Source organism: Rhea americana, unplaced genomic scaffold (genome assembly GCF_003343005.1).
Source record: "Rhea americana isolate MKP2758 unplaced genomic scaffold, rheAme1 scaffold_11, whole genome shotgun sequence".
In the NCBI taxonomy this organism is placed as follows: Eukaryota; Metazoa; Chordata; class Aves; order Rheiformes; family Rheidae; genus Rhea; species Rhea americana.
The window spans coordinates 2,972,467-2,985,714 of NW_028185150.1; the positions used below are offsets into that span (position 1 = coordinate 2,972,467).

Consider the following 13,248-nt stretch of genomic DNA (forward strand, 5'->3'; position numbering starts at 1 on the left):
TTGTCTTATTGTGCTTATTATCAKTAGAGATTCCATTAATCAATTTATATTGTTGATCTACGCTAATTTAAAATTTTAAGAACTTCTGAAGGCTCTTTCAAATCTTCCAGTCTGCAAGCATGCCAGTGTCAAAAGAAAACCATTTTTTTTGAGGAAAAGTGTCTATTTTTCAACGTATGCTTTCCACATACAAGAATAAATACTTCTCTCAAACAAGCAATTAAGCTTTCTTCAGATTACTTCTCAAATATCAACTCAATAGAATTCAAATATCAATCAGTTATATTCTCTGCAATGATACAAAAATGTACGCTCAAGTTTCCATGTTCAGATTAAAAACATTTTTTCCTGAGGTCAGCTAAGTAGTAAACTTGAGCATTTAAGCAGCACCTCATTGTCTTTGTAACTAATATTTAATACCAAGTTTGAAATGAAATCTAACAGAGCCACTGTTAAGTTTCACTGAAGGAGATAAAAATTGTATGTCTTCATATCCTACTCCCATTTTTTTCCCCAAAATTTGAGTTTGAATGAGATTTTCCTATTTAAAGGGTCATTCTCATTGCCAGTGTCTACAAATGTACTCTTTTTTGCACAAATAATTAGGATTTAACTTGTTAACTGAGTCAGTGTTGCCATCCATCAATGTGACTACATATATCCAGACAGAAAATATTACAAGCTAAGGCATGAGTAGGAATGACAAAAAAAATATTAAATTATGTGAAAGCCTTAAACTACACTCTGATCCAATAAGAGTAATTTTTCTGCTGAAAGATTTTCTAATACGATTTATAAAACTTAGGTACATAACTGATAAATGTCACTCAGAATTGTAACAAGAGTATTCTTTTAAAATGTCTGGATTTGGCTGGTTTCTTAGTAATTGACTATAACAGTTAACTTATGATGCATTCTCTTGTAGAGCTGTCCTTTCATCAGTCATTTTCTCAGTAAAAGGAAACAAGAAATCTATAAAATTTACAACACAGGAACCTTCTAGGTAACAAACTGCTTTACCAGAAATTATAYTAACTCCTTGAGCTTCTGCTATAATATCCTCCTAAAATTTATAAAGCCACTAAAAGGCATCATTTGCATTGTTTCAGGATATTTTACAAATAATATTTTTGCTCAATTTTTAATGGTTTTGTGAAGTTTTGCTACAAGTTTTTCATATCCAGTCCTTCTCTTCCTTAAGTAAGACAATCCAGGAGCCAATATATAAGCAAGTCCAATGTACAAACAAAATCAAAAATACTGTGAATAAATGAATATTCACAAATGGAAGAATCCTCTTGACCATATACTTAGAGAAAAAGAAAAGGTGGAGAAATTGAAATGTGTTCAAAAAGTACAGGTGGGAATTTATGAGATTCAGAGACTATCTAATTTGTATTTTTTTATTGCTCAGTTAAACAATCTAAGATGGAATTGAAAACAGGGAAAGATTTTAAAGTATAATTTAAGAAGGTTAATTATTAAGAAGGGTAAAATAAGAAATTCAGGTATTAGTAACTGGACAATATTAAACAAAGCAAAGCCTATACAAAATAGAGAAAATCTTCCTAAAAACCATACACTTTTTTAGTCTAAAGTTCTAATTAAATCAGGGCAAACCACCACATAGACTGGAAAATACAACAGAAACTGTGCATTAAAGAACAACTCATCAGTGGCAGGGATAAAGTGGATTTAAGTGATTTCTTAGGTGTTTTCCTAAGGTTTCTAAATGCTGTTTTGTTCTTCTGACTCTACTCCTTGCCAGCTTAACTCATTGGCTAAAGTTAGTGGTGTTAAGTTATTACTAGCCTCACACAGGATGAAAGGTTGCTATAATCCCCTGGTGAGTCACCTCTAAGACTTAAGTACATGTTGAAGATTGCTGATACTTGATTTGATAAACTGCATTTTCAACAATGCAACATGCTTCATCTTATTTAACACTGCCACAATGTGTTCCCAGGGAAAAAAAATCTTCTGAAAGCTTGTATTTCAGAAATGTTTGCTTTTTATCTCATATGTTGCTTATTGTTTTATGTGTGAGAAAACCTTATTGCAGAGCAAACCAGAAGAGAAACCAATGTGCTGTGGCATGGGTGGCATTCTCTGTGTAGGAAAGGATTGGTCAGTCATTAAAACACACCCTCTTTTATAAGATTAACCTTTAATAATTTTAAAAATGCAGAATTTGGAACTGTTCCTTGGCAAGTCGATTTTATTTTCAAGGCAGTAGGCCAAATTCTGGTTTATTTACCAGTATGACTCTGCTAACTTTACTGGAGATACTTTTGATTGGTACTGGGTATATGTGAGCTTGGAAATTGGCCTAATGATTAGAAAAAGAGAAAATGCCCTTTCCAAGRGTTTAATGCTAATAGAGATTAACAAATAAGTTTTCTAGATAAAAATATATATATATTTTTATGGTTCCCTGCACAGTGTGGAGATTTGGGACAGGAAATGGAACAGGCCACTGGTAGGGATAAAGGATCTTCCATTACACAGATACCATGACAGATGACTGTAAGGAGTACAAAATGCTAATTCCTCCTTGGAATTAAGATATTAAGTAATGCTGCTTCAGCAGCCTGGCGGAGTGAAAAGTAGTAACCCTCATCCATCATTTGCACAAGGACCGAGCCAATGTCTTAAGCTAGRCATTGGCATGAAGATAATGAACTGGTGGGGTTGGCTACCAACTCTCTTTTTACATTGACCATTTGTTATCAAATTTTACAGAGTACCAGATGTCTACAGCTGATAGATATGTATATAACCACAGAAGAAAATGCTTAAAAACACTTTTGTAGATAATACTGTAAATAAGCTAGGAGTAGTGCATTTTCTCTATATTCAGTGACTCACATGAATTTTCTGAGCAGAAACCACCAAAACATAAAAATGAAAAATGCCATGGTAACAACCAGAACCACTATAAAACAAACACTCACATATGGTAGAGATATAAAGAAACTATGTCTTGACCTGATTTTCAAAATGGACAGCTCGATATGTATTTCCCTATCCCACTACACTGGATACTCTCTTCAGTAAGAAAGTTTCATCTCCAAATACAATGAGACTTAGATACTATTTGTAAATTTATGTTTTAAAAATGTGAGTGTTCTTAATTAAATTCTCTCTTGTAAATACCTCCTGAAACACTAACAAATAAATACATTTTGTCCTGAAAGATATCAAACCCCCTAAGAGCACACACTGTAGGATTAAGAGCATCTGTAACTCCCATGCTACAAGGTTCTATACTGCTGTTGGCAAAATAAGGCCAACGAGCAAAAAGTTGCCAAGTCGAGGGTAGGGCAAAGGTTGCTGTTGCTCTGTGTTTGGGACACCCTGGAAACTGAGATTCACCACTGCTTCTCAGCTGCTCCACTACTTAAGAAAGGGAGTCAACTGCAACTGTCAACTCCATCCCATATAGAGTTCACACCACCTGCCTAGCTCAGTCCTCTCACCTAATCCAAAGGAGCCTTCCTCCACTCCCATCCTAGTCTATTCATCTCCCAATTCATGTGAAAGAGGATAAATTAATTTTGTGGTATTCCTGGGCTGCCAGTTATGATGCAGGTAGTTCATAAAATGTAACCAAGTGGTTTATATGCCTTTGTCAGCCCTGATCCATCCTATTAGCCAAGGTAACAGCTAGCTGAAAAAAAACAATCTAAACACTAAGTGGGTATCTGTATCAGTTCCTGTACAGCACATTAGAAGATTTAGACTATAGATCTACAGTCAGTAAATACAGCCATATTTAGATTATACAAGAAACTAATGCCTTGAGAGTTACCAAGAACCTCTACAGTCTTGATTTCAGGAATAAGGGCTTCCTCCCTCCCCCACCACAATGATTTAGTCAAGCACTAAGTGAATAAGGTTTCCTATTCACTGAATGACAACTCCGTGCAGAACAGTTCCCGCAAGAGCATGAGAAGTGCTGAAGGCAACAAGGGTATATCATCAAAAAGGTTATTGATGRAGGAGAGAGACAGAAGGAAGACGTCAGCATGCTGATTCTCATAGGAAGTAGAATTATAAATCAGTACCATTCCAGTTGACACTATTTTTACAGAACAGCCAAACTCTCAGGGAAATMTTTTTGGTCTTTAAAGAAAATTTACAGTGATTTACAAGCATGCTGGATGTAGAAATATTTTTACTGCTTGTTTTGCTTGTACACCCAATAGATACATAKATACTCGTAGGGGATAACTTGCTAGTTATGCTGGACAGTTTAAGGTACATACTCGTGTAAACAGAGAGTTAGAATTCAGTATTCATATTAATCAAAACTATTTTCAGCTTTTTACTCTACATAACACATCCACATCAACAAAGAGAGAGCTGTCAGTAAGATGCCAGAAGATCATTTGCTTTTCAAGTGACAGTTCAGCATCTTACAACTAACATTAGTTTCTCACCTCTACTCAGAGCAGCTGTTTTACAATATATGGAATTTTCTGTCAGGAAAAAAAGCTTGATCAACATATAATATTAAAAATTATCCTTGATCATGACATAATATTAAAAATGAATGCCTTTCTTCAAGAATCATARAATCAGTAAGGTTGGAAGGGACCTCTGGAGATCATCTAGTCTAACCCCCCTGCTCAGCAGGGTCACCTACAGCATGTTAGACAGGGTTGCCTCCAGGCAGGCCTTGAAGATCTCCAGTGAAGGAGACTCCACAACCTCTCTGGGCAACCTGTTCCACTGCTCCATCACTCTCACAGTGAAGAAATTCCCCCTCACATTCAGGTGGAACTGCCTGTGCTTYAGTTTCTGCCCATTGCCTCTTGTCCTGTCACACGGGACAACTGAAGAGAGTTTGTCCCTGTCGCCTTGACACCCTCCCTTCAGGTACACATTGATAAGATCCCCCCCTCAGTCTTCTCTTCCCCAGGCTAAACAGGCCCAGCAGATGCTCATAGGGCAGGTGCTCCAGCCCTCTGATCATCCTTGTAGCCCTACGCTGGACTCTCTCCAGTAGCTCCATRTCTCCATTGGACTGCAGAGCCCACAACTGGACACAGGACTCGAGATGAGGCCWCCCCAGGGCTGAGTAGAGGGGCAGGATCACCTCCCTCCACCTGCTGGCAACAGTCTTCCTGATTCACCCCAGGATACCATTGGCCTTCCTGGCCACAAGGGCACATTGCTGACTCATGGTCAACTTGTCATCCACCAGCACTCCCAGGTCCTTCTCTGCAGACCTGCTCTCCAGAAGGTCAGCCCCCAGCTTGTACTGGTACATGGAGTTATTCCCCTCCCCAGGTGCAGGACTCTGYASTTGCCCTTGTTGAACCTCAAAGGRTTCCTCTCYGCCCAGCTCTCCAGYCTGYCCAGGTCTCTCTGAATGGCAGCACAGCCCTMTGGTGTGTYAGCCACTCCTCCCAGCTTGGAATCATCAGCAAACTCACTGAGGAGGCACTCCGTCCCCTCATCCAGGTCACTGATGAAAACGTTGAAGGGGATGGGACTCAGTACTGAGCCCTGGSGGACACCACTAGCCACAGGCYTCCAACTAGACTCCGCGCCACTGATGACGACCCTYGGAGCTCTGCCTTTCAGCCAGTTCTCAATCCACMTCACTGTCCATTCATCTAACCTGCACTTCCAGAGCTTCTCTAGGAGGAAGAGACAGTGTCAGAAGCCTTGCTGAAGTCAAGGTACACAGCATCCGCTGCTCTCCCCTCATCTACCCAGCCAGTCAGGCCATCAGAGAAGGCWATCAGGTTGGTTAAGCAGGATTTCGCCTTGGTGAATCCATGCTGACTACTCCTCATTGCCTTCTTTTCCTCCATGTGTTCAGAAATKACATCCATGATGAGCTGTTTCATCACCTTYCCAGGGATGGAGGTGAGGCTGACTGGCCTGGAGTTGCCTGGGTCCTCCTCCTTGCCCTTTTTGAAGACTGGAGTGACATTGGCTTTCTTCCAGTCCTCAGGCACCTCTCCAGCTCTCCAGGACTTTTCAAAGATGATGGAGAGTGGCCTGRCAACAACATCCGCCAGCTCCCTCGGTACCCGTGGGTGCATCCCATCCGGGCCCATGAATTTATGGATGTCTAGCCTGCCCAGAAGGTCTCTAATCCTATCCTCCTCAACTAAAGCAAAGTCTTCCTTTCTCTAGACTTTCTCCCTTGTCTCCAGGCTCTGGGATTCTTGAGGGCTGCCCTTAGCAGAAGACTGAAGCATTCAGTAATTCTGCCTTCTCCATATCCCTTGTCATCAGGGCCCCCGCCCCATTCAGAAGTGGGCCCACATTTTCCCTAGTCCTCCTCTTGCTGCCGATATATTTGAAGGAGCCCTTCCTGTTGTCCKTAACATCCCTTGCCAGACTCGATTCCAGCTGGGCCTTAGCCTTCCTCGACGCATCTCTACACACTCTGACTGCATTCCTATAATTCTCCCAAGTTTCCTGTCCCCTCTTCCACATTCTGTGTCTTTTCTTCTTCTGTCTGAATTTKGCCAAGAGCTCCTTGCTCACCCATGCAGGTCTCCTGCCCCTTTTGCTGCACTTCTTCCTCCTTGGGATGCACCGCTCTTGAGCTTGGAGGAAGTGATGCTTGAATACTAGCCAGCTCTCCTGGACCCCCTTCCTTCTAGGGCCTTAACCCATGAGACTCTACCAATCAGGACTCTGAAGAGCCCGAACTCCACCCTCCCGAAGTCCAGGGCTGCAATCCTGCTTGTTGYCTTGCTTAATGATACGCCTTACTTAAAGAAATGATGGAACATTATGATAAATGATGATACATACTTTTTTTCCCTGTTCTAATTAATATTAATTTTCCTTTTAGAAAATTTTCAGAAAAACAAAACAAAACAAACTCCACGTGATCTTCTAGCCTCTTCAAGTATTATTCCTAGAACATTTTGATCTCAGGACAAAGTTTCCAAAAGAAGCCCCTGTAGGATACAGGGGCAAAATGGACACATACACCTTCTTTAAGTGGCCAGTGGCAGAGCTCAAGAACAGTGCTTGGCTATGGCTCAGGTTCAGTGACCACTCCTTATCATTTTGACCTCTCCAGCTATTTTGACAATTTCATCTGCAAATGTGCAGACTCCACACAGCCCCAATCCTGTTGCATATGTGCACTTTAATTTTTGCTCCAGAAACTAGAAGCTATAGCCTCTTAAGAGTTTTTAAAATACTGCTAACAGAAAGTGGAAACAAATGCGATGTGCTAGGTAAGATAAATCCCAAGCAACTGATGTGAACTTGGGAAAATCAGTTATACATTGAGCTCCAAGTTTATAATAAAAACAGACTTTGTAAAAAGCTGTTTTTAGAAAATTTTATCCAGGAAGATCTTTCTTCAGCTGATCCCCATCTTGGGCCAAACCAATAATCAGTCTTTGCATAGCACAGAAAATTAAGCATTTAAGTTCATAGAATTTAAAACATTTAAAAACAGAAAATAATGCTCAGTCTCAACTACAACAGAGGCGGAACACCAATGAATTATCCATTATCCAGAAAGSAGATTCATGAGCAAGTCACAATATTCACAATATACTAAAGGAAAAATAATATTTAGTGAAGTTATTGCTATCAGTATGGCTGTCAGTAACTCACATACTGACATCTGTGAACAACGCTCCTTACATTTATTAGAGTCCACCCCTATATTACATAGCCTACATCCAGTGACTAGAATCTTAAGCAATAAAATAAGATTTGTAAGATCTGCCCTTCAGCAAATTCTTTGAAATGACAGTAGAAGCAAAAATCTACAACTGATAAAAATTAACCCTATATGAACACTGTATAAAGACATGGAAAGCAGTCATCATCAAAATTAATTCATCTAAAACAGTGTATGTTATAACTTAATGATTAAATAACATGTAATGTAATGTGAAATGCAAGTCTCTAGAAAAACCAGAGAACAGATATTTCATGTTTACCTTTGGTATTCCGGAAGTGTCAAGCCAGTTCTGGAAGATACTTTCAATAGTTAAGCCAGACCTTTAAAAAAATAAAATAAAATGGGTTTTAACGAACACAAAATAATTTATTTTATATTAAAATAAACCCTGTAAAAGCTGAGCAAAACCCTGAATTCAAATAGTAGTTTGTACTGCAGTAGTACTACCTTGATTTTTTTAAAAGAATAATACRATCAGAGGTAACACAAGCAAATTAAATACAGATTAGTTTTTGTGTGTTTAAAACTCAAAAGATAAATTTAGTGCTTATGAGAGCTGACAAAGTGCAAGATGCTAAATGCATTTATGAAATGCTTAAAATATGAGCAGGTGTGCTACTTCTGAGTGGACTTCTGTTTCCCTTAAGTAAAAAAAAATTGACAGAGGAAGTAAATTTAGCCAGAGACATTCAAAACCAGAAATTTATTAAGGAACCAGTGCAAGTGTATTGATATTAAGGAACCAATGCAAAGACAAAATACCAAAGAAAGTGAAATAAAACATTATCTACTTTAGATTTATGGATTTTAAAAGGCTCTACTGGACCTTAATCCTCAAAAGTTACCAAATATCTACTATATTTCAGTTTCAGCTTTTTTTGCACTTTCCTTCTTTCCTGGTAACATTAATAGTGAATTCAGAGAACAGTCTGGAGCCCCAGCTGCTAAGAAAGGAAATAGTTTGTCAAGATCAAGCTGAATGAGATTGAAATAAGCATATGCATAGGTATTTGCAAATTCAGAAATTGTATTTCCCATTTTCTATTGTAAGCAACTTTTTCTGAATTTGCTTCAACTTTGACTGACATTGAAGAGGCTTCTCAACTTGCACGGGACCCAATTTCCCAGAGAAACATCCCCTTATTCTTTTATCTTCATTTCTTTATTACACTGTCAATACTGATAAACAATACTTGAGTAAGCCTCGAATGAATGTAATTTATTCTGCTGCATAGAATATTTATTTCAAGAGTGTGGCAATGCTTTGRTGAGATTCCTTAGTACTAGTATTTGCAGCTAACTTCACGTGTGCAGCATTGACATATGACCAAAAAATTACTTGTGAAAATAACAGTTGTTCTGAAATTCTGGAGGGGGAAGCAAACAACTCAACACAACCTTTATTCGGATTTTTCTTTTTGAATTATATGACACAACATTTTTTAAAATCCTAACAAAGCTGTGTGCTAAATTCTGACTCTAAAGATTTATTTCTGAAGTGTATCAGTGACTAAGAAGGATTTGTAATGAATCCATCAGTCATTTTTACTGAACAATTTTAAAACACCTATAAATACTGATTTTCACTGTGCCCATGGGAGACAGATCAATCATTGTTATTCCTGACATGCAAATGGGAAAACTAAGGCTCAGAGACTCAAAAGCTGTCAAGCAAGTTAGTGGGTGACCCCAGAACACAGTCCTAGATAAAGTTTTCYGTGTGTTTACTGATTGTAATGAATTTTTTAAATTTGTCTAGTTTCTTTTAGAATGGCCAGAGATTTAAAATTATTGATGTCCATATATATAACAGTGGTATCTTTCTAGACATAGATTATATCCTGGGTTAGATTTTTTTATGCTTGTTGCATTCAAGATGGAAAAATTTACTCTCAATTTCTTCCCAGTATGACATCAGAACCTTTGAGCCAAATTAACAGTTGCATCCTCCACTCCCTTTTTTAACACAGAAAACAAAACAAATGTACCCTTGTATTGTGAGATCTGCCATCCCTACTTGCACTCAGCAGCATTCTGAAAKAAATCTCATTAAAATGAGTGAGTCTACCCAAACGAATAAAACTCTGCACTGCGAATTAGGAGTGGGAGAATCTGATCAAAATAGAAAATCAGATGGCTACTGATGGAGTAACTGTTGAACGCTGTCTGCAAAAACTATGCAATCTAGTCTTAATAAGCTCATCCAAAATACACAGGAATTTTGGCCCAATGCCAGAAATCAGTCATCAACTCATTTAGACACAAAAAAGTCTTTCCTTGCAAGGTCTAGCTACGTCATTCAGCTTAGATAGTCTTGTACACRTAGGATATGGCGTCATACTGAAAACTGTCAGAAGTTACAGATTAAAAAAAAAAAAAAAGATTCAGATGCCATGACAAAAAAGCCATTTATACATGCTTTCACTGCCTATTCTTTTAGTAATTTTATTCAATTTTTGATCAGTCATATATGATGCTGCAGGCCAAGGAAACTATGCAGAAGCAGCACTAGTGTATTCATTACTGTTAAAATCTTTTGATAGTTCATGCAACTTAGGCCCTAAAGTTTCTTCAACAGTATCTTCGCAAGTAAGAGATGACACATCAGCCAGGCAGAGGTGCCTTAAAGAATCCCAGGAGGGAGAACAATTCCCACAGAGACAAATGATTCTTCCCATTCACTAAATCTGTATGTCAAAGTATCTCTAACATCAGGAGACACTAGACTGCCACAGGGAAAAAACGTCCCTCAAATCCTGTGGTTCAAATAATCACAGCAGCAAGCAGAAGACTTTCTACACAGCCAGGATTCCAAATTTTCTGGAAACTACCATTTTTCACATGTGATCACTAAGCAAATTCCTTTTCTACAAATAACCAAACATCAACATCATGTTTATAACAGAGTATTGTTCTACATTCCAGTGAATTATTTACATGTAGAATTGGTTAGCTTTTAGTAATACTTTTTTTATTTGTGCAAGTTTGTTAAATTTCGAGCATTTGAGTGCTGGGTCCTTTAGYATAATTACCTTTACCTTACTACACTCTTTTACAAATTGGTGTCTAGTCTAAGTCAGCTAGCTGAAGCCCTTCCACAGATAGCAGAGAGAAAGAGAAGCATCTCCAAAAAGCCARCCAATTCACTTATACTGGGATAACATAACATTTTTTCTTGAGATTTTATTTCTGTTCTGTTACAACAGAGGGCATATACAAGACTAGCTTAAACTAGACTCCCGAATTTTATATAGCCAAAGCTAGATTGTTTACCTCCTGATCTATTGTCTGTCTCAGGCAACAACAAAGCAACAATCAGTTTCTTATTTGTTATTGYATGAGTCAAAACCTGAACCAGAGCTAGCATCTATGGAAAATATCCTTATTCATGTATTTAATTTGTTTTTACCTAGGGATGAGAAACACAGCTTCGTAACACCAGTTTTTCCACGTTTTTTTTCAGAATCTAAGCTAAACCTAAAAGGCAAGATTTTCTCAGAAAAAGTTATGAAAAATAATAAAACTACACTTGCTTTATAGTGCCTTTAGTTGATCTACCTTCTGTGGCTTTTAGAGGCAGCACCAACTCATTTCAAAACATTGCCTTTGAAATGAGCTTATAATACTAAAGGGGTAGTGTGCTCTGACAGCACACTAATCTAGGCAAAAACACCATCCCTAAGTTGTTGAAACTCTCCTGAAACTTTGACACTTTTCTCAAGGGCAAAGACTGCAAGGCTGCCATCTCTGTCTACAGTGCTCTTAGCTTCAGCTAAACCCTTGTCTTATGACTACATAGTTCGCTTTGTTTGTACTTTCTTTCTTTTACACTTTTTTAACTTGGGACATTCTTCTTAGTACCTATCCAAAACAGCAACTCTTTTTACCCTGCTTCGGGCATTCACTATTTTTTCCCAAATATATTAGTAATATGCAGACTGTTGCAGAAACCTAATCTGAACATGACTGAGGGTCTTCATTGAAGAACTGTGAAGTCCTTTAAGGTTTCYATTGACTTGTTGGGCTTTGGATCAAGCCCAAAGATTGGATCACGAACAGACTGATGTTGTAAAACAAATGTCCTAGAGAAAGGACACAGAGCCTGATATAGAGGCTGCAGTTCAGCAAAGCATCCATGTTCAGAAAGGGTACTTACTGCCTGCTTATGTTGCATTTAAGCACCTGTAACGACTTAAATCTAATGTGCATTTGATTTCCTGACTGGCTTTGGTTAGGGTATTGTATGGGGTCATGGTAATCTGGGTTCAATTGATCGGCACTATAACAGAGTCATTGCAATATTGGGAAACTGTTTAATTGTACCACAGTTTCCCTGCTGTAAAATCAGAATGCTAGTACATCTATTATCTCCTTCCTTGTCTATTTGTTTAGACTACAAGCTGGTCAGCCTAAGAATGATCTCCTAACATGCATATATTCTGCACAGGGCTATATTCAAGACCTCTGAAAGCAAGTTCTGTATCATACTAATATTAATGATAATTTCAAATCTAGTATTATAAAAGATCTCTATATAGCAGGCTTTCATTGCATTGGGCTCCAACGCATTCTAGAAGCTTGATGCACATCTGCCATATCCAATTGAAAATACTTCATTGACAATATTTTCTTCATCTGGTATATAAATTGACACCAATCATTTTTTGAAGTGTGCCATCCCAGCTTAATAATAAGGTGCAGTTAGGACCAAATCTAAGACTCATGAGATTAGTCATTCTATCAACTGCCCATAGCTTCCTACAGATTTCTTTTTCTTTTCTTCTTTTTTTAATTCACCATTGATGTCTTTTTTAATTTTATCCAGCATATATGTTTTGGCTTACAAGACAAAAAAATTGATCAAAAAAAAATGGAAAAAATCTTTCACAATGATTTACTTTGGGAGCTGGATGCCTACCAGCTGTTTGTCTCTGAAAATCATTACCTTTGTGACAAGTAGCATTCCACGTGAGTAACTAAGAAAGGAAGTATGAAAGGAAAAGACACATATACCTGTGCAGCTGAGTAGATTGAAATTACAGCATTATTTTAAGATTATTTAGCATTTGGCAATTTTTAAAGACATCCAAGGAACGTATTTAGTAAGCCCAAGTTATTTACAGTACAAATGTCAGAGCCATAACACAAGCCTTCCTTTGTCTATCTTATATTATTTAAACCATAGCTTTATTAGTCCTCTTATTTATTTTATTGAATCAAGTTAAATAAAAAATACCAACAGAAGAACCCAAAGAGCAGAACTGAACTGCTCAAAAAGATTTGCAGTCATAAAGAGCGCAAGCAGCTGCAACTCTGATTTATCTGAGGATGGTGAAACTCACGCTCTGTTACAGGGCCTTAAAAACACTGAGTCTTTGCATGGCTCACATGCTGGGCAGATGTGGAAAGGATCAATTTACAGCAAGAACTGTAAGCCTTGGGGGGAACAGAACCACTGGGAGCTTTGATCAAATTTAGTGCACTATGATATACAGACAGAAGAGTTTTTGTTGTTGTTTGGTTTAGTTTTTAGATAAACTGTAATCAATTCTCAAATTAGGAAATAAGAT

At 37.9% G+C, this 13,248-nt stretch overlaps 1 protein-coding gene across 16 annotated transcripts in view; it reads right to left on the minus strand.

The window, feature by feature from the left end:
* Positions 1-13,248, minus strand: part of AOPEP (aminopeptidase O (putative)) — a 215,879-nt gene that overhangs the window by 103,007 nt on the left and 99,624 nt on the right. For all 16 annotated transcript variants that reach the window (XR_014896808.1, XR_014896819.1, XR_014896818.1 and 13 more), the window contains one exon: positions 7,938-7,998. Coding sequence is in view for 13 of the 16 variants with exons in the window: in XM_085312924.1 (XP_085169050.1) it covers positions 7,938-7,998 (61 nt within the window). In the remaining 3 variants the exon portion in view is untranslated. The remainder of the gene's footprint in view (positions 1-7,937; positions 7,999-13,248) is intronic.